Here is a 22050-nt window from a genome sequence, read left to right as displayed (position 1 = left end):
ACCAGTCTCATGCCCAGAGTGCCCCAGGAAAGTCGTCTCTCCCAGTGGTGACTCCAGGTTTCCCCAGCCCAGCACAGGGACTTGGGCTGGTGAGCTACAGAATTCCAAAGAACAGCAGGAGCCAGCCAGCCAGACCTGGCCATGGCTGTGCCGTAGGACATCACAGGGTGTGTGGGCAGGAGCAAATGCCAGGAGTGCATGCAAGAGAAAATTATGGCTGGTGGGAACCTGCAGGAATTGCGGGAGGAGAAAAGGGATGTACTCCTGAGGATTGGGGGCTGGCAGCGCTGGGAAGGAAGGGAGGGACCCTGATTCTGGCTGAGAGGTGGGGGGATGAAAGGCCGCTGTAGGGAAGAATGGCCGGAGCTTTGTCTGCTGAATAGCCAGCCGGCCAGGATTCTACTTCTCACCACATCCAGCACTGACCCTTCCAGCAGCCACAGGTCATCAGGGTTTTGCTTAAAGGAAAAGAGAAAAATGTCAGTTATTACATTTTGGAGCACAATCTTACCTTTCAGTTTATTTTAAAGCAATTTTCCCTAAAGATCAACCACAGTATCTGACTGAACTATGTTAACAAAATTTTAGTTTGATAAAGGAAATGCTTTAAACTCACAGCAAATGTAACTCAGGATCTCCAGGCGCTTTTTTTTTTTTTTTTTTTTTGGCTAGGACAGAGCCCAAATTCCAAGACACTAGTGGAAATAATATGATACAACTTTGGTGGTGCAAACAAACTCAGTTCTTTTTTAAAAAAAAGAATGTTCTAATAGTATCTAATAGTAATGGTGAATTACTCATAGTTTTTTGTTGGAAGTAAATTTAATTCAAGTTTTTAAATATCATTAATTCCGGAGTTTACACTCTGAATGATTTCTAATTTTGTGGAAAATACAGACTAAAGAAGACATATTTGGCCACTGTGATGGAACTGTTTTTAAAAGGCTGTGCTTTAGAAGCCACTTCTGACTTTGAGCTACAGTTGTGGATGAAGATGCTCATGAGTGGAGGTGTTAGTGGAGATAGTTATCCCAAGTATATACTCGATCGATGTCCACAGCGCATTCAAATTATCTTTCATGTTACAAACTTTCCCAGCGTTTACCAGCCCTAGGTACGACTATGGACAATGCTGTCGGTCATCGAGAGAGAGTAACATAGAACTGAAAAACGTATAGCAGGTTTTCAAACCTCTTACTTGCCCAAAGCTTAGTCAAAATTATTAGATTTCCTCTGAACTTTGTTCTTCTCATTATTTTTGGAATGATTGCAGGGTTGGTTTAAGATTGCCGTGACCACATATTAATAATTGCACTGAGAAACACGTGTAAATGGAGGTTGTCCCAGGAAAGACAGAATGAATGTCATCCTGGTGAAGGCGGCTCGTGTCACTGCCCTTTGCTACAGCCTTTGTTTCTCACCAATTCATTCTCGGGAATCGCTCGTTGTCTGTTGATATAAAATAAACATTTCCTCCTGTCCCGGATGACCGGAGCCTTGGGCGGCAGGTGAGTCACAGCACGCCAGTCTCCCAGCCCCATCACACACAGGCAGTTTCTACACCAGCTAAACTTAGAGCTTCATAAATGCAGGAAACTGTCAGGTTCCTTTGCAAGAGGAAGTCTTAGCTACAGGTTTTTGGTGGAAACAAATGATCCACCCTGATCTACTCATTTACCATCTGGTTTGGGGAAGCTTCTGTCATCCTACCTGCTATGTATTTGTGACCTGGTAAATTATTTTTAAACACAGTTGTTTAATAGTGTAGTCAGCAATGAAAGGTCATAAGCCTCATCTTCTCATTAACATCACACCAGATTGATTCCAATATTCAGTGCACAGCTGACCTCATGTTTCAACTTCCTTATTGACATGAACGTGCTGAGCAGAGCTCACCTGCCTCTTGTCAGAGACATGAATGGGCTGATAATATCTAGTTTTCAAGCAGAAGAAGTTAGAGGTGAACCCCAGCCTTGGAATCTACATAAAATATGTAGCACAGTCATTAGTCATTTGCAAAATCCTAAAACAGCAGGAGAGAAAAATATTTTCTTTTCAGTGGCTGTCAAAGAAGTCATAACATAGCTTTAAAAAAAAAAAAATTCATCAGTCAAATCCTCAAATTTAAATATGGGGACTTTTTTCCTGTATTTTTATCAAAAATGTTTATATTCTTAAATGGTTATCCAGGTACCAGAGAGAGGCCCCAGGCAGCTCATGATGCAAGTATACACAGATAGATTTTGAGTGCCCTTGTGTCTACGAGTCAGTCTGTATCAATATAGAATGAGGATTGGATTAGTGTGAAGTGTTTGCACTGTAAATTTCACCTGTTTGTTTGTTGTTTTTTTTTAACTGGAAATACTCTGTTTTGTTTCACTACTATTTCCCAAGGCCTTAAACAGTGCCTCCCCCGAGTGGGCCTGGGTAGTTGTTGGTCAAATCGGTAAATATCTGGAGTTTCCAGCACACAGCACTCAAGTGTGCTGTCAAGATCGTGTCCCTCCGGTGCTGAGCCTCACCATCCTGGTGGTCCTGAGCAGTTGCATCCCCTCCTTCAGCTCAGCCCCAACGGCCTTCTGTTCAGGGTCACTGTGGATAAATTACCAGTGGAACCCAAGCCCTCAAAGCTGCCCTGTGGGCTGGGTGGCTCCCAGAGCCAGAGTATTGCTCTGTGACCTCCAGCCTGTTGACTGGGGCAATTGTTAGAGCCAGGTGTGGCGGAAGGACCCGTACGGCCTCTCTTTCAAGTGGCTGGGCCTTCCGTATGAGGCACCTGACACCACGATGCTATCACCGTCCTCGCTGACTGGGTCGTGCCACCCACCTCCACTAAAGGCTTGGGAGCCCCAAGGACCCCTTTTCATAATGAAGCCTCCTGTCCACAGTTGAGGAGAGAGTCACGAAATCACCTGGAACAAGAAGTTTTTCAAATATTTTAGGTGTTTACAAAATATTTCTATGAGGACAGATAAGGGGGAATGAATTTTGCATATTAGTGCAAATTAGTATTTGATTTAACCCCCAAAAAAGTACCCTGATGGTTCCCATGGTTGCCTTCTAACGTAACAAAAGGTTACATGTGATGGCCAAGGGAAAAAAAGGTGTAATTTATCATTATGTTAATTTTTTATTCTCCAAAATGTTCAAACTGAAGGATATTTCATACAGATTTCTTAGCTGGTATTTAAATAATATTCAACACTCCTAAGCCTTAAATAGATAATGAGAAGTATACTGCATTTTTTTCCCTCCAGCATTTCAGAGACATTACTCAAATTTTGTTTGTTCTTGTACTGCAGTGGTCTTACTTGGCACCTCCTCGTCTTGACAGACTTGATTATGGAGCACCTATTTTGTGCATGGTGCTTGCTGGCCACTGAGCATCCGTAAAGAAAATTTTTTCCACGCCTGTAATCTCAGTGCTTTGGGAGCCCAAAGCAGAAGGATCACTCAAGCTAGGAGTCTGAGACCAGCCTGGGAGGTATAGTGAGACCCTCTCTCTACAAAGAAATCATCAGAGCATAGTGGGGCACACCTGTGGTCCCAGCTTCTTGGGAGGCTGAGGCAGGAGGATCGCTGGAGCCCAGGAGTTCAAGGCTGCAGTGAGCTATGATCATGCCATTGCACTCCAGCCTGGTGACAGTGAGACATTGTCTGAAAAAGAAAATGTGCTTTTAAAACTCAAGCTAGGCACAGTGGCTCGTGCCTGTAATCCCAGCACTTTGGGAGGCTGAGGCAGGCAGATTACCTGAGGTCGGGAGTTCGAGACTAGCCTGACCAATATGGAGAAACCCTGTTTCTTCTGTTCTCTACTAAAAATACAAAATTAGCCAGGCGTGGTGGCACATGCCTGTAATCCTAGCTACTCAGGAGGCTGAGGCAGGAGAATCACTTGAACCCAGGAGGCGGAGGTTGCTGTGAGCCAAGGTCACGCCATGGCACTCTAGCCTTTGCGGTAAGAGTGAAACGCCACCTCAAAAAAAAAGAAAAAGAAAAATCAGAGGGAAGCAGCCACATAAAGGAGACATCCACAGAAGCAATCGTAGCACACTAAGGGCGATGAAAGGGGTGCAGTGTCCGAGGGAGCTGGGAAGAGAGGCTGCCTCCTGTGCCACTGAAGGGCAGGCTTCAGCCCTCCCAGCACGGCTCACAGGCACGGTGGTTTGTGCAGCTTTCGCTGTGGCAGGTCTAAAACTGTATTTCCCAACATCCTGTCTCATCGGTCTCTGACTTTCTCCTTACAATGCCTCATCTTTTCCAGAAGTGACGTGCATCTCGTATGTCACGGGTCTGTGTTGAGGTCCTGCGTTTTAACCGTGTGACTGATGATTCTCTGGAAAAGCCGGGGGCCCTTCACAGCCATGTTTGCACTTTCTTTAGGAACAAGGGGGGCCCAGCACGCCAGCAGCCTCCACACCCCGCCTCCACCTGCCACCCCATTGCGAGTCCTTCAGTTTTGTCCACAGCACTTGTCATCCCTCCTCATGATCGACACGCACACATATATAGGCTTATTAACTCTCTCCCCTTGCTGGCACCTAAGCTTTTTAGAGCAGGAGCTTTGTTCATTTACTGCTATTATCGCAGCTCCTAGGAGACAGCCTGACTGGGGCGTGAGTCTGTCTGTCCCTCCATGTGTCTGGACGTTGTCCAGCCCCACACCAAGCACACGGTAGATGGGCCACATGGCACTGCCTCCCCTTGGTTTGACATGGAAGGTCTTTAACTAGCTCTTGGCCATCTTAGTTGACGAAGATGGAGAAGAGAGCGAAAGCAGGGTGAGGCTGTTTGAGGGTAGAGGTTCAGGGGTGCTATTTTGTTCATTTCCTGTGTGAAGAAATTGAGGCTAAAAGAAATGACATGCCCAGGGTCACATGGCCGGGTGGCTAGGCTGGGGCTGGAGCTGACTTTGAGTCTGTGCGGTTCCAGTTCATGGAGCACCATGCTGTTTTCTCCCTGACCTCCATCTGCCTCCTCCTCGTACCCTGGGTGTGGGCCGTCCTGAGGAACGGGGACTTCTCCATCAGCAGGTGGGCAGGGTGGGAGCTGAAGTGTAACAGACGTGTTGGCTTCAGCGACACACAGCTTGGACATCCTCATACTCCATTGATGGGAGCAGCCCAGAACTTCGGCTCAGCAGCATGTATCCAGAGCCCCACGAATGCTCATGTTCATGAACCTGTGTCTCGAAAACTGCCCCCAAAATCATAATTCTCATTACTGAAAACACACAGAAGTACTGATTTATGGTCAAAAATTTGGAATCCATCTAAGCAGCAGGGAACTGACTAAGCAAACCAAAGCATATTCTGCTCCTTATGATGTTAAAGAAGGAAAGAATCCTATTACTTATCTTATGACATTTAACGCTCAACCCATGGGATGATATCTCACAACCAGATTGCCTCCTTTTTAAGTCTGGGCTTCTGCATGTCAGGTTTTCCGATAGCTGAGGACACCAACACGCTTTTTCAAACCACGTGATGTCAGTAGATAAGAGCAGGGATGTATTTCGAGGCAGCGGCCTGAGCTTGGTGTATTGCTGTACCTTGAGCAGAGTGAAGTGGCCAGGTGCATTCAGGACCCTGGACAAAGCCCCTCGCTGTACTGGCCTGAGGAGCCCACCTTCCCTGCTCAGACAGGACGCTTTCCTGTGCAGCAGTGGGTCATTTGACTATATGTGACTTTTCTTAGAAACAGCTAAATTTCTAAAGATGAGAAATTTATGTGATCAAAGAGGGCTCCTACATCTAATTACCTTCCTGATTTAATTGAGTTTTCTGCAAGACACCCTCAGTCTCTCCCCAGCCTGCTCACCCTCACACGTGAAACAGAATCTCTTTTCAATTTAGCAGATCTGAGCACCCAACTTGAGAAATGGTAGTGGCTGATTATGTAAAAAGTGAAGAGGCTGGGGAGAAGCAGGAATCTCTCGAAATGATTTCATTTCCACCTAACAGCACTGCGCATCGTGCCTTCCCATTTATCGGAGTTCACCGTATTAATTTAAACTTTGTGCTGCTTGCATTCAGCTAAAAATCAGCTAGAGAACAATTTGATTTTTGAGCCTTAACTATAAAATCCTGATGTGCATTCCCAAGCATGCTCCTTTCTGGCACACTCCCTGTGGCTTCCCCAGACTTTCTGCCTCACTTGGCCACTCTGCGTTCCTTCTGTCATCCCTTCAAATTGGATGATGCCGTTCGGCGCCAGCTGGCCCTCCAGCATGAAGGAAAAAAAAAAATTGTAGTGGACAAGAAAGGAGAGATACCAGGAAATGGATGGGATGCAAAGAAAGCGACAGGAACCAGAGGAAAGAGCAGAGGAGTGTGACCTGGGAGGCGAGAACACAGAGAAGCTTGAGAAGCCCAGGGCTGTCCCACCTGTGGGAAGGAGGAGGCTGGGGACACCCCTTCAGTGTGGGGCCCTGTGAGCAGCTCAAGACTAGGGCCTCCCGTGGGTCCACTGTGTAGAGCCAGATCCTGGCAGGTGGCTGGAGACCAGACAGCCACGTCCAGACTCAGCTCGTGGCCCAAGTCTCATGATGGCCTTTAGCTTCTGTTTCTGGGGGAACCCGGCCCACCTTCTCCCCCCTCTGACCACCCCCCCATATCACTGGACCGTACAGTGGGCTTTTTAAAATCGCCCATATTTAATTGCTTTGTAGCATTTAACACAACAACCCCTCCCATTTTTTTCTTGTTTTTTAAACAGCTTTATTCAGGTAAAAATCACGTAACACACTTCCCGCATTTAACGGGTGCAATGCAGTAGTTTTTAGTATCTCACAGATATGTGCAACCATCACCACAGTCAATCTCAGAACATTTTCGTCGTCTCCAGAAAGAAACTCGGTACCCGAATCCGTGGTCAGAACATGTGCTTTTTTTCTTTGTAAGGCTTTATAAACATACTTCAGTCATCAAGGTCCTCATCTCAATGGAAGATCCAATTTCCTAAATTCCTACTGACTCGGCTTAATTTAGAGAGATCTCCGGGCGTAATTGAAAATGGCCCGAGTAGGCGATTCTTCTCTCCCGTGTGTTCTCTTGGTTCTGGCTCCTCCTATTGTATTCCTTTCCTCCCCGTTTTTATAACTCAGCCTAACACTGTGTTGTCTTTTCCTTTCGCCAACACCTGTCATCTTCCTGGGCCCCCTGCCGTGTCCCCGCTGCCCCTCTGACATTGTGTACCTCTGTGTGAGCGGCAAAGGGAAGGGACAATAATACCAGTCTCTGAAACATCTTCAGAGATGGGGAATTCAAGTCAACCTCCTCCTGCTGAAAGCTCCCGTCAAAAGGACTGTGCGAAGGGGTGAGGTTTTGAACCTCACTTCACACTCACCTTTTAACAGAGACCCAGGATGTTGTGATTTCCTTGGATGGCAAAGGTGGCCTGTTCTTTATTTACCGGCCTACACATCTCTGTAAGCTTCAGAAAGAACAGAGCCCTTATTAAAGATCCAAATTAGCTTTCTATCGTTGGCCGTGTATCAAAGGAAGTGCGTTTTAATTTACGAGTTCCTACAACGACTTCATCTTGAGTTTGTAGGGGGCTTTAGCCCTCAACTGATTTCCCCTCCTGACACCTACAAATGGGCCTGTCTTTGATAATTTTAAATTCTTTTAATACCAAAGAAAAAAGGATTTTTAGTCATGTACCTGACACTGCCAAATAGGTAAATTAAGGTATGGGTGGAAGCCAGCGGGGGCGGGGGGCTGATACACATGTGCTCAGCATTTTCCTCTCTCTTTTCTTCTGTCTTTCTTTTCCTTTTTTTCCTGTATAGATGCATGCTTCTTATGAACATGTTTTAAGGCATTTTGTATCTTTAATCAACATGTAGAAAATTAGCAGCCAACTCTTCAGGAACCATGGAAGCTCCCCCAGAGTGAGTGTTGGCTCCTTCTAGCAAATTCTTGGTGTGCCCCTCATCAAACTGAGCCCCCTGCGGAAGAGTGGTTGGAGGTGTCTCTGGAGGGCCCAGCACTCCCTGAAATCCAGGCTCCAGGGTCAGGGAAGATCTGACCCGGGCGTGGATTAAGGCCCTGCTAAGGGCAGCGGTAACGGCAGGAGTCCTTGCGGCAGGGAGGCTTGCAGAGATCAAGTACGCCTACGCCCAGCACCTCCCCCAGTGGACACGTTTAGAGACCCTCGGAAGCGGGAGGGACATGAGAATCACAAGCACAGAGCCTCCTCTCTCGAATATTACCCGGGATATCAAAAACCTATCAGCACACCTGGCGAGGACCCTCACCAAGGCGAGCTCCCTGCAACGGTTCATCAAAAATTGCCCGGCTAATGATCGGCTGGGCAGATAATCGGAGGAGAGTTAATTGTAAGGTTCGATATGGCATCTTGTCAGCAGAGATAAGTTGTCACGTTTTCCACTTGAGCTGAAACTAAATGATTGTAAAATAAGTTATGAGTGTCCTTGGGCCTGTCTGCCGGAATGATAGCTAAGAATACATTCCTGGCCCATCAGTCTCAAGCAGGCTGCTTGATATTTATGCGGACGGAATGTTATTTTATTCCCCCTCTAGTCATGCTTGTCAGCTCTGCGAGTGAAAAGTGAAACTGCTTCTTTGACTCATACTTCACGTTCCGAAGCTCGGAGAGACTGCAGATTGTGATCATTATTGCTCGTATTATATATTTTTTGGGGTGTGCGTTGAACATTGATGCCCGATTGGGAAGAACTAATGGCTGACATTGAATGCGCGGGATGGTGCCGGCCCATCCTGGTTCAGCGTCGCGTGGCTCGGGACCCCGAGTCCCTCCGTCAAAGCCACTTTAGATGTGGAGTAATGAGGCGCTCGCTTTTTTAATTTGGCATGGCTTTTTGCTCTTCGTTTCTCCCCTCCCGTACTTAGCACCATCGACAGTAGTCGTCTGTCCCGGCGCCCGGTAATTGATACAAAATAAAATGCATTCTTTGTATGCAGCCAGGAGGAGCGGATGGCGCTCCGTGGGCCGGCTGGAGCTCATTTACAGTGTCTCAGGCGGGGCTTTCGGGGCCTCTTCAATTTGAGGAATACCTTGTCAGGCGAGAGGAGTAGTCAGAATGGAAAAGCACAGCGTGGAAGCCTAGTGCGTTGTGATTGCTCATATTTTAAACCAGGGGAATGTTAAACACCTCCTTGAAAGGGAGCTCTCAAGACCTAGAAGCCAGGGGCATTCATATTCCTGTGGCAGAGCCCAGCACCCGGTGAACGGGAACCTGGTCATTCTTGCCAGGAGAACACCCAGCCCAGGAGAGGTCAGGCAGGGCCTGGCCTCCAGGCGGGTCCTCTCTGGTTGGTCTTCACTGGTCTTGAGTCCCAGGTCACACTTCCTGCCGGACTTCTGTCTCCTGCCACGGGCCCCTCAGTTCACATCCCGTTTCACCGCTGCCATCGCCTTCTCAGCACCATGGTGGCCACTCCCTCGTGCAGCCGGTGCCCCTGCTGCTGCAGCTGGGCCCTCCCACGGGCAGGCATCTGGAACTGGCACCAGAGCTCCCTCCTGTCAAAGCTGTGCCACTTTCCCCGCCGGCTGCCTGTCCACTCTGGCCGAACCTGCTCCCACTCGCCCCAGCCCAGAGCACGTGACTTTTCTAAGGGCTTGAGTGCCTCCCTCTTGGGCCGCCATAGACACCCCACCTCTGAGTGGTCACGTGCCACTGGTTGTCTCCTTCCAGCAAGAAAGTTGGAGTAAAATGTCCAGGGCCTGGGTCATAGAGTGTTGGAGCATTGCCGTGGCAGGAGAACACAGTGGGCAGAGACGCCCCGCCCTGCCTGCAGCATGGCCTGGAAAGTCACTCACTGCCTCAACTCCATGCCTCCAAATGAGGGCAGGGAGGGTACTTGCAGACCCACCTTGGAGGACCTCGGCCCTGTGAGCAGCAGATTGGAGCATGGGCTGGTGCTGCTTCCGGGATCTCGGGTGCTTTGCACATGTCAGTTACTCGAGTCATAGCCTCCTGAGGACGATTGCAGGAGCTCATGAATGCTGGCCTTGCTTTCTGTTTCCATTCTTGAGATCACCGTTGTTTTTATTCCATGACAACCCTGTGTCCTCTGAAAAGCTTGCCTCCCTCTCTCTGCAGTGGCCAGAGCAAGGCTCGCATTTTTCTGCTCTTTCTCCCCAGCCCTCTCCTGGGCTTTCTCCTGGTGCAATGACACCTTCATCTCCCTGTTGGTCCCATTCTCTGGGGCGGCTGGAGGTAGCCTGGGTATGCTCGGCCCAGTGCAGGTGTCCGTGCGGACTCTTACATACCTCACTTCTCCCTGCACCTGCGGCCCCTGCCATCGGCGTGCTTGCCGGAGATGTGATTCCCTCTTCCTTCTTTGTTCAAGTAGCAGGGCCCAGGAAAAATCATCTTTTATGGAAGGCATCAAGCAAGAAATCTGATAGGCATTCTCTTCACTCCTTAGAAATCAGCCCCGTGGAGACAGGGGTCTTGCCCTTTATTCTCTGAGAGCAGCCGGCTCCTAGGGCATGCTTGGTGCATGGGGATACTCAACAGGGAGATGCTTTCTCCTTGTCAATAGACTTCACTCGTGGGCTCAGTCGATTGCCTAAAACTAGATTCCAAATGGTTGGAAACTCGTAGGACAGTACTTTGGCACAAAAGCGTGCTTGTGGCTACTTTTAAAACTAAGTCGCGAAATTGAGACACTGCCGTGTGATACACCAGAAAGTGGTCCGTTCCTCCCCCTGTGCAAGTGCCTCTCACACAGAGGTCAGTTCTTTCATAAAACAAATAACGTATGGAACCCCATTACTCATCCTGAATATGCTTCAGGAAGGATGTGTGCTGGCGAAGAGGGTGAGCGAAGGCCCACCTTCCTGAAGCTCGAGCACTCGCAGGGAAGATGTTCTGGAAACAAAGAAACCCTCATGGAGCATGTCGTGTCCCCATGTGGAGAGAGCCACCGAGCACAGGGCGCTGGGAGGGGCTGGATGTGCCAGTGGCCAGCTTGGGGAAGGCCTCTCTTAGGGCTTTTTCCTTTGGCTTCTGGAGTCTAAAACTTCCTGGTATCCCTTCTGCCTGCCTAGCAGAACCCCTCGACACAGTTCCCCATCTAAGGCGGCAGGGATGAGCTGTGTGGATGCTGCCGAGACTGGTGTGACTGCTTTGAGCCTTGTCCACTGATGCAGCACCTGCAGGGTGCTGCTGACCCCAGTGGTTGGTGGGATGTGAGCAGGACTGGAGTGAGGCCAGCTGTGGACAGCAGTGCAGAGGGACAGGCCCTGGGGAGTTGTACTTTAAAGAAGGGCAGGAGTCAAATGTCCAGGGTGGAGGTGTGGGGCCAAGGGAGAGTTGCATTAAAAATGTGAGATGACGGGGCTGGATGCGGTGGCTCAGGCCTGTAATCCCAACACTTTGGGCGGTCGAAGCTGGCGGATCACGAGGTCAAGAGATCGAGACCATCCTGGCCAACATGGTGAAACACTGTCTTCACTGAAAATACAAAAATTAGCTGGGCGTGGTGCAGGAGAATCGCTTGAACCCGGGAGGTAGAGGTGGCAGTGAGCCGAGATCACGCCACTGCACTCCAGCCTGGCAACAGAGCAAGACTCCATCTCAAAAAAAAAAAAAAAAAAATGTGAGATGACGGCTCATGTTTAGTGCCGGGTGCTGGGGGAGCGAGGGTGGGGGAGCATCCAGTTCCCAGGGGAGGGGCCCCGTGCCCATGGAGACTGCTGGGACAGGCTGGGGCAGGGCGGGGTGGAGGGTGCCGTCTTCTGATGGATGCTTTTGGTTTTTTGTTCTGTGTTTTTCAGTGAAGCGAAAAATGAGGTCGTCACAGGAATGGTGTGGGGCGTGGGGTGTTTGAAGCGGGAGGAGAGGCTGTGAAATAGCCCCCTGGAGAGTGGGAAGTGGGTTACTACAGAAGTGAGATAGGATTGAAGGGCAGGCCAGAGACCACAGAGGGGTACACTGATCACGCAGAGGTGGCCGGTGTGCACAGCACCACCCTCTCCCAGCCCTGGCCCGTGACAGTGCCAAGCACGTGGAGGGTTGGAAGTCAGTGGAGTTGGGGCTTCCTGCTCAGGAGAGGTGGTGGGAGAAGGGAAACTTACAAGGGTGAGTTTCAAGTAGTGTGGGATGCCGCCCAGCTGTATAAAGACAACAGTGGGATGTGAGCAGGTTGGATGTCAGATGGCGTGGAACTCAGGGCATAGAGGAGCCGTGGGAGTGAAGGCCTAGTGAGCTGGGGAGGCAGGGGTCGGGGTGGCAGTTGTAGACCCCAGAGACTGCGGTTCTTGCTGGTAGCAAGCTTGGGTGAGACCATGAGAGAGGGTGGCTGAGGTCCAGGACAGAAGAGCTTCGTGAGGGTGGAGTGGTACAGAGGCCAGCATGCTGGAAAGGACACCCAGGAGGTTGAGATGCAGACAGATCAAAATTCCAAACGCGGAGCCTGAGAGAGATTGAAGACTAGAAGTTCTGGTTAAATTCTGTGGGGTTTCTCGCTATTGATATTTTAGGTATTTGAGACTGTTCTTTGTGGTGGGGGCTGTCCTGTGCATTGTAGGGCGTTTTTCAGCACCTCTGGCTTCTACCACCTGATGCCTCTAGCGCCTCCACCCCACCCAGTTTGATACCCAGAAACGTCTCCATCCATTGCCAGAGGTCCTGGGTGGGGGCTCCTGGAGAACCAGTGGATCTGTGGGAATCGAGAGCCCCATGGGACTGGAAGCGCTGGTGTGGAAGGACACAAAAGGAAAGTGCGGATGTGGAGGAAATGCTGGTGGGTTGGCTGTGGTGGTCTCTTAGGGGAAGGTGGGTGGTGGTATTTCCGAGTGCTGTCTCCTCCCCAAGACTACCACTTAGCTGCTTCCTCCAGGTGAGTCTGGGATTTCTCCCTGAATTATAAATATTCCAAGATATGGAGAAAGCTTGGAAATGAGAGGGCCCTGTCCCTGTCAACTATTTTGCAAAAAGTTTTCTACAGCTAGAAGTAGGAAGGGGCCTAGTAACAGACGTGCCATTTTGATTTGCAGAAACATGAATTCTGAGCTAGGTGCCAGTGAGTCAGGTCACACCCAGGTGGGATTCTGAATTTGATGGTTAAAGGGGTGCTTTGTGTGCACATGGAAAAGGAAGCACGTATTTGAACAGGGATAGTTTATTAAAGAGAATGGATAGACATCAAATAGATGTCCCTTTGCTGTTTTTAAGTTGTCAAAAATATGTGTGAGTTGGGTAACCATGTAACCCTCAGCAGAGTATTTGACAAGATTGTTCCTTGGTTTCCTCATAGGCAAGTTGAAAGATATGTGAGCTGAACACAAAGACAGTATGATTTATCTAGGCTCAGTGGTCACTCTCAGAATCTCCCAGGAGTGGATGGTGCATCTGAAGGTGGGAAGCTCTATCTTGACTCCACCATGTCCACCGTCTTTTTCGTTGGCATGGATGGATGGATGGGAGTATATGGTCAGAACGGCCAAGCGTAACTAAAACAATTGTGAAGAGTAACAACGCATAGGCTTAGAACACGGAGAGAGACATAAAGAGTGGTGGCCTGGAATAGAGAGCCTAGCAGTGGACCCACCATGCCCGTGTGGAAGCCTGTCGAGTGGATAACATAGCTAATGTATGTGTTCTGAGTGTCTTAGAAATACTGGTATACACTCATAAAAACAACCGCTGGATAACGGAAGACAGTTTATGGTATAACGCACCTGCTGTGGGCTCCGCATTGCACAGGTCACGGGGGAGGCGAGCACTGGTGGTTGCCCTGGGCATGGGCACAGGCGTGCTAGTTAGGTTGAGATAAGCGACTGGCAGCCGCGTGCAAAAGGTCCTAACTCTGGGCTCCATAGGAGTTTAGAGATGAGAAATGTTAGTTTGGGAGAGGGTGTTAAACACAGAGTGACAGAAGGAAGGACACACAGTTGGGGATGAACATGGCCTGTCGAAATGAGAGGCCACCCAAGGGACAGAGTAAAATAATAATATGATTTTAATATAATATTACTTAGGCCGGGCGTGGTGGCTAAAGCCTGTAATCCCAGCACTTTGGGAGGCCGAGACGGGCGGATCACGAGGTCAGGAGATCGAGACCATCCTGGCTAACACGGTGAAACCCCGTCTCTACTAAAAATACAAAAAAACTAGCCGGACGTGGTGGCGGGCGCCTGTAGTCCCAGCTACTCGGGAGGCTGAGGCAGGAGAATGGCGTAAACCCGGGAGGCGGAGCTTGCAGTGAGCTGAGATTTGGCAACTGCACTCCAGCCCGGGCGACAGAGCAAGACCCCGTCTCAAAAAAAAAAAAATTTCCATGTCATAGAATATTTTCATGTACTTAATGGCATTTAAAAGAAAATAAGTATAAATATGTTAAATTTCCACACTCTCTGGAAACAGTTCAGAAACTATAAACAATCTCCATGTCCAGCAGTAGGGGACTGGGGGCCCCTCCACGGGAGGCTGTGCAGCCATTCAATGCTGCTTTCTATGTAATAGCTTGGAAAGCTGGCCATTGAAATCACCAGGTGTCTCTTAGTGCCTCTGCATCTAAGGATGTGCGTCTGTAGGAAGCGCCTCCGGCCTGGTGGGGGAAAGTCGCTGAGACACCGAATTGCCACATTTCTCGCAACTCCTTAAAGCGGTGAAGGGAACTTCCGCCTTTTGTGAGTGAGTGTCCACCCAGGAGTGCACACGGTTGACACAGTCGCGGGGGTCTCGCGGTGTCCAGTGCCGCCTGGGCTGCCCTGGGGTGGCCCTTCACCCCCTTCGCAGGAGAAGCTCCCCACAGCCCTCTTCTTCCACGTGTAAAGGGTGCGTGCAATAACAGGTGACGTTTCCGACCGTGCAGAGAGGGGCGAGGGGTCTCTGCCTTACGGCGGTCAGGGTGCATCAGGGTGCTCTTGGGACCATATGTATTTCTCAGATACCTTAAATTGAATGTTTTTACGTTTCTCAACATATGATAAAAATTCCTAGAACTTCGCAAAATAGACATATTTTCAATTCATTTTGATTTCCATTATCTTTATATTTGAAGTCATGTCACTGTTCTGCTCAAAAGCCTGCAGTGGCTCCCCATTTCCCCCAAAGCACAGGCGAGGGTCCTCACGGTGGCCCACGAGCCCCCTCCTCTCCAGTGCCACCTTCCACAGGCCTCCCCTAGCCACACCGGCCGCTGCCACTCCGGCCCCCTCTCCGTTTCTGGAACACACCAGGATCCCTCCTTAGAGCCAGGCTCTGGCTGTTTCTCTGCTCTCATTACCTTCTCACTCCTCTGCCATTTTCAAGTCTTAACTCAGTGTCCCCTGCTCAGCGAGACCTGCCCCAGCTACCCTATTTTAAATGACACCCCCCATCGCTGCCACCTCTCCCAAACCTCCTAGCCTCGATGCCCCATGTTCCTATTCTGTCTTTCCCATAACTCTTACCAGCTTCTGATGGACTCTAGGTTCTAGCCCGGCTGCCATGTCGCTGCCACTCCACTTTAGAGGGTTCCCATTGGGGGCAGGAATGTTTTATCTGTTTCTCCTCAATAAATGGTGGCTCCCAGCATCTCAAAAAGCTGCTGGCTCACAGTCAGTGCTCAAAAAATAGGTGAATGGGTGCAGTGTGCTGCACAGAGCTCTGACTTTGGACTTAAAGATGCTGAATCATAAAATGAAAACTTTTCAAGATTCCAGAGGCACGCACCACCTGTTTTTCCTGCACATGTTCAGTGTACTTTTCCACCCTGGTTGAATTAGATGTGCGTTCTGGTTATTTAGTACCACTTTGGCCTTCTCTTTGATAAAGATACAAATGGACTTAATACATTGAGAGTTTCACTGACAGTGAATACAGTGTGCACTGGTTTTGAAACTTTTCGCTTCAGTGAATCAAAAATTGGCAGGCCTCCTATATCGACTTCCAAACACTGTCACTGGACATTGGTGAGAGAGAGAAAAAAATAGCATAGAATTTTTCACTGATAATAAAACAAGATGAAGTTACAGTCATCTGTAATATTGAGGCCAGAGGAAAGGATCAGGAATCCCTTATTCTGTGCACCCCCAGGAGTCACACCCATTTCAGATGATATTTCCAAATGTATTCTTAAATGCGTCGTTTTCATTTCTAGTATATTAAGGTAATTTTAAGAAGAGAAAGACAATTAAAAAGCATAAACTCACCCCTTTCCTTTTGCAGAGCTCCAGTCATGCAAAGGAGAGAAGGAGAACTTATCCATAGCATGCTGGTGATAGAAAAATAAATGCTTGTTTTTAAATAGCGAGTGGCACAGTAGAGCAAGGGGGACTGAGCCCATCTCATACCAGAGGCTGTGGGCCTCCAACCCAGCAATGCAGTGATGGGATGTTACTTGCAGGACCCCGTGTGATGTGGGAGGAGCGTGGCTGTGCTGTTTCTGCGTACTCTACTTTATAAGTGCTCACTCTCTGCGTTTTTTTTTTGCCTTTTCCGGTCCAACGGCAGACACGGGGCTGGGTGACTCCGTATGCTCCAGCCCCAGTATCTCCAGCACCACCAGCCCCAAGCTCGACCCGCCCCCCTCCCCTCACGCCAACAGAAAGAAGCACCGAAGGAAGAAAAGCACTAGCAACTTCAAAGCCGATGGCCTGTCCGGCACTGCTGAAGGTAAGGGCTCCGGGGTGCCCAGGGAGAGAGTCTCCACTTCAGAGAATTCTTTTGTTATTCTTCAAATATGTGAAATTAGACACCCTTAGCACCACAAATGCACAGTAATGCTGGTCACCGACGTGCTTTCTGTTTGCACGGTGGCACTAGAGGGCTGAGGGCCCTTGGGACCTTTTCATCACTGTCTGATTCTCATGTTTCTCAACCAAATCCGCTCCACTCTTGGCCGCTGTCACTGGTAGCTGGTAGAAGTGCTGGTCTCCCAGCCACGGGCCTGATCCGGTTCTGAGGTCTCGCCCACACTGGCAGCCTGGGCGAATGTCCTCTCCAGCCAAGGCGGGCCATGCTGCGTGACTCTGCTGGGGACCGTGCCTACTTCTAGTTTATGAATCATCTCTGATATTGGTGACTCTTAACTAACCAGACACCTGCCTTGATTTCAGCTTTTAGCAACGTGTTATGATAAACACCTCTTCTGTTAATGTCCATCAGCTCTTTCTGGTATGTGGGCTCTATTAATATTCCAGTTGTCACCGCTCATTGTGAGTCTCCTTTCACCTGAGTCCTTCCTTAGGTTTTATTGCCATTGATGACTGGACCTGAGCTTCCTGAAGTGGCTCCTCCAAGTGAATTCCCTTTTTTTCAATTCCATAGATGTAAGTAGAGACACGTGAGTGCACGCATACACACACACACACACACACACACACATATACACACATCCCCCCACATTATGAGAGAGAAAATTAGTGCAGTTGTTACAAAGGAGTACTTAAAAGGAAAAATTAAAATCTGAGAACCTTGTTGTCAGAACATGAATTGTTGCCTGTGAGACCGGCAGTGGTAAGAGAGTGTGGTTACCTGTGAGACCGGCAGTGGTAAAAGCGTGTCTTCAGCAAGGGTCTCGTGCCCAGGGGCAACCTTTATGGCTTCCGTCCTTTCTCTGTGGCTGGCATGCTTTTTCCAGATACTCGGCTCGATTGAGGGTTCAGACCCGCGGGCTATCAGACAGTGGCCACATTGAGGGAGTGGCCCGTCCCTTCCGCATATCCAGAGCGCAGTGCATGAACCCAAGGTGCGCGTGTTAGCAGGGAAGGGGCAGAGCGTGGGGTGTGTGTTTCCATAACGCCCGAGGCGGGGAGCATCATTTCTTTCATCATCAGGAAGCTGAAGTTCAGAACTCTGAGTAGCCCACCAGCCTCTGTAGAACGGCTGGAAGCCTTTCTCCTTCATGACGTTTCTTCCCGTGTTGCCTCCTGGAAGCTTTCTGCTAACATATTTAGGCAATAAAAACTGATGTTTCGGCCAGGCACGGTGGCTTTGGCTTACACCTGTAATCCCAGCACTTTGGGAGGCCAAGGCAGGAAGATCCCGTGACATCAGGAGTTTGAGACCAGCCTGGCCAACATGATGAAACTCCGTCTCTACTAAAAATACAAAAATGAGCTGGGTGTGGTGGCGCACTCCTGTAATCCCAGCTACTTGGGAGGCTGCGGCGGGAGAGTTGCTTGAACCCAGAGGGTGGAGGTTGCAGTGAACTGAGACCACGCCACTGCACTCCAGCCTGGGCGACTGAGACTCTGTCTTCAAAAAAAAAAAAAAAAAGATTTTTCTCATGTAGTGGTGAGTGAGGATAATTCCGTTAAGTCAGCGATGGTGGAAAGTAATGGTTACGGGTCAGAGCAGCCACAGGTGCCACTGACCTTCCCACTGAAAACGGATTCAGCCACAAGCACTTTGTGTTGGTAAGACTCCTTCAGACAACCATTTGGCAAAAATCACCCTGCCAAGCACGTGCGGCCACCCGTCCCTGATTGGGAAGAAGGTTAGCCTCCCCCAGGGTGGCAGCCTGTGCCCTCCACACCCCCAGGCTGCACACACAGGGGCAGGGGTTAGATTCCCTTTAGGGTCAGGCCATGTGCTCATTTTCACAGGTACACGTCTTCTTGCGTTTATTGTGTGTTTCCAGTCGAGGTCTGTGGGTTTTTTTAATGCACAGCCTGGTAGGAACTGACTGTTGCCACTTAGATACACTTTCGTTATCCCACCCACGTGTTGACTGCTGTGTAAACAAGTGAATGGGGGCGGGGTGGGGGGAGGCGCTACCATAAATCAGTAGCATTTCTGCACATTTAATTGAGCAGCTGGTACTACCTAATGTTCCCTTCAGCACTAGTGCGTTCGAAGGAAGTTTGACAAGTGACCGTGACCATGTTGGGCGCCTGATGTTTCGAGTCCACTTGCTGAGTGAGTGGGACGGTGTGTGGGTGCCAGGCAATAGTGGATACCAAGGCTGAGACAGGGGCTGTGTCCAAGCAGCAACTGGGGACCCCTTTCCTTAAAGGGTCTTACTGCTGAAGTGGTAACACCAGCAGAAAGATTTCAGGCACCATGGAAACTCCGAGACTAGGAAATGGCAAGTGTCTCAAACATGGATGTGTAAGTGGGTGGCGTGTGTTTGGAATTCCAAGGCAGAGGTTTCAAGGGATCCACCCACTCTCTAATTAGGAGAGTCTGGTCTCTATGTCAGCAGCTATGACATCTTTCCAGTAGAAAATAAGTCATAAGTTATTTATAAAAAGAAAATGTATCATTTTTCCCTGGGGAAAGTTACCTATCAGACTACAAATGAGTCACTTTTATGAAACAGTCTATATATTTCATTTTTTCAAAGCCACATTTTCCCCCCAAATTGGAACATCTCTAAAGTCAGAACATATCTTATCATTGTAGATTCAGTGATATACAGTGTTTTTGACAGTTTTATTTACTGTTAATTCCTTGAAAGTACATTGTGTAAAACACCCAAATTAAACATTCTGTTCTTGAAATTAAATCTAGTTATATATGTTTTGTTTTATTTTATTGATTGATTGATTGATTGTATTTTTTGAGACAGAGTCTCACTCTGTCACCCAGGCTGGGGTGCAGTGGTGCGATCATGGCTCACTGCAGCCTCGACCTCCCAGGTTCAAGTGATCCTCCCACCTCAGCCTCCTAAGTAGCTGCGACCACAGGCAGGCACCATGACACCTGACTAATTTTTTTGTTTTTTTGTAGAAACAGAGTTTCGCTCTTTTGCCCAGGCTGGTCTTGAACTCCTGGGCTCTAACAATCCTCCCACCTCAGCCTCCCAAAGTGCTGGGGTTACAGGCATGAGTCACCACACCTGGCCTGTATTTTATATTTTAAGAATACTGTTCAATTATAAGAAACCATTTCTGCTTCTCTTTCCTGCAAGGCTCTGTGACTGGTTACTACTAGTGTGTTCTCTGTCACCTGACCAAGTGCTGAAAAGTTGGAATTACAGATATAAAAAATTGTATAGAAGATGTGTGTAAAGTAGTTGAATTTTATGGTTTTTAACATACCCTATTGGAACAAATAACTAGGTTCAAATCTCTTTAGAGTATAAGAAAAATAAAATTCCATTGAAGTCAGCAAATTCTTCAGGGTCCTTTGAATCCATTGGTCAGTAGAATCCATTGAGGTCAGCTGATGAATCTGGAATGGGATGGGGCTCGCAAGCTGGCTCGCTGAGGAGAGTCTTCCTGGGATGGTCTGCAGAGGTGCGGGGAGAGCGGTGGGTTTGGTGTAGAACCTGGGGTGTAATGGGGCAAAGAGAGGGCAACTATCTGGGAAAGCTTCCAGCTAGGATCTGTGGCCTTCAGGAGAGACACATCCAGCTGTGGTGACCGGGAGGGTGAGGGTGACCTCACTCTTCTCCGTCCCACTGGTCTCCAGTGGCCCCTCCTTGACCAAATCCAACCAGAGGCCAAAAGGCCTCAGAGCCCAGGATGCCAGTTCACACAGTTGGCTCCCAGGACCAAGACAAAACCAACGGAAGCCGTAGAGTGTTCGTCTTTCACAGCACCTCCTGCAAGCCCCTGCAGCCTGTGCCATGCCACTCTGCTGGTGGTCCGCAAGCACAGGAAACGAAGCCTCTAGAGGGCAGGGGTGTGTGCTCCCATCCATCATCCCCCAGGGTCTGCCTTTAGCCTGGCCCAGGGAGCCCTCGCGGCTTCCTGAACAGACCTCAGCAGCCTTCCCCAGCTGTGCGCGACAAGGACCCTGCCAGAAGGTCTTCCTAGACTCCCAGCCAAGCGCAGAGGTTCTCACTCTGGCTGTTTCTTACCTCTGTGGCGCGCTCATTCAGAAAGTAAAGGCTAATGGTAGGAATCATCAGTATCTGCTGCTGCAAACCCAGAAACGCTGTATCTGCAAGGGGCTGTCAGGGTGACCGGTGGAAAGAGGGCCGTTCCTGCCATTGAGTTTCTCCCTGCACAGGTCCTTTCTGTGCTCTTTTTGCTGAAGAACGGCCACTTTGTTCTGCACCAGATGGCAGAGGGTGTCAGACCCCAGCCTAAGGAGAACATTTATTTTCTTAGGTTTACAATTTAACATGAATTGGATGAATCTAGAAAGTTGCAGGAGCAGGGACTGTGACTGGAGAATCCCTTATCTTGTTGTGTATATTTTGGGTCCTGAGGATTACCAGGAGATGTGTGGAGACGGAGCCCGCCACTAGGCTCTTACATCACAGATGGGCCGTTGTGCTGCCTGGTCATTGTAGACCAGTGGAAGGAGCTTGAGATGTGACTGGGCAGGATGATGACGGGGCCTGAAGCCCATGCGTGGAGGGAGCGTGCAGTGACTGGAGAAAAGGGTAGTGACGAGGATGAGGGCCATGAGGCATGGTGACTGTGACCAGCTGGTGGAAGGTCTGCCGAGTGAAGGGCATCCCGACTTGTCCTGGATGGCCCATGTGGTAACCATGGGACCTGATGGGTGGAAGCCTCAAGGAGATGTATTTTGGTTCTGATGTTAAAAGCTCTAGGAAAAGCTCTGTGAACCAGGGCCACCTGAGAGGGAGTGACCCTGACTCTGCATGGGTTGGACCACGGTAGAGGAAGCCAGGCTCTGGAAGGTGATTGCACCACAGCCCTGGATTCCCGACCAGGTCCGAGTTTAAGGGTATGTTTCCAGGGAAAAGCACCTGGAAAAGATCTGGGATTTTCCAGATCTGTAATGGCTTGTCATCTCTTGGCATTGTCTTTGAATTACAATACTTTCTGGGCATCTTCTTATCTCAGGTCCAGTAGTGAGGTTGTCATAGCTAAAATGAACGGTCTCTGCAGTCCCATTCTGTGGCCCCGAACCTGGTGGTTCTCGTTAGTTTTATAACATTCATGCAAGTTTGCATCAAGTGCTAATTTCCCTGTTTCCCCAGTGAAAAGGCTGAAGTAGAGAGAGGTTAAGTGGCTTTCTTGTCCAGGGTCAGATTGCTGGTAGGTGACAGAACTGTCTCTTGATTCTCTGCCTCAAACTCTTTCCACCAGGCAAAAAGCAAGTCTTTGAGGTATGTGGAGCTGCTTTTGAATCTGGGAGTGGGGCACACTGAATAGCTTCCTTGATATTTCTCAGATTCCATGTAAAGACACTGACTTTTATAT

General features: G+C 49.2%; 1 protein-coding gene across 1 annotated transcript in view; it reads left to right on the top strand.

The window, feature by feature from the left end:
* Positions 1–22050, top strand: part of AGAP1 (ArfGAP with GTPase domain, ankyrin repeat and PH domain 1) — a 611312-nt gene that overhangs the window by 431035 nt on the left and 158227 nt on the right. Inside the window, exon 13 of the mRNA XM_011929622.1 lies at positions 16436–16597. Within this exon, the coding sequence (XP_011785012.1) occupies positions 16436–16597 (162 nt within the window). The remainder of the gene's footprint in view (positions 1–16435; positions 16598–22050) is intronic.

The sequence above is a fragment of the Colobus angolensis genome, unplaced genomic scaffold, assembly GCF_000951035.1.
Source record: "Colobus angolensis palliatus isolate OR3802 unplaced genomic scaffold, Cang.pa_1.0 Scaffold82, whole genome shotgun sequence".
Classification (NCBI taxonomy): domain Eukaryota; kingdom Metazoa; phylum Chordata; class Mammalia; order Primates; family Cercopithecidae; genus Colobus; species Colobus angolensis.
Note: the sequence above shows the minus strand (reverse complement) of the source record. Positions and strands in the feature narration are given on the sequence as shown.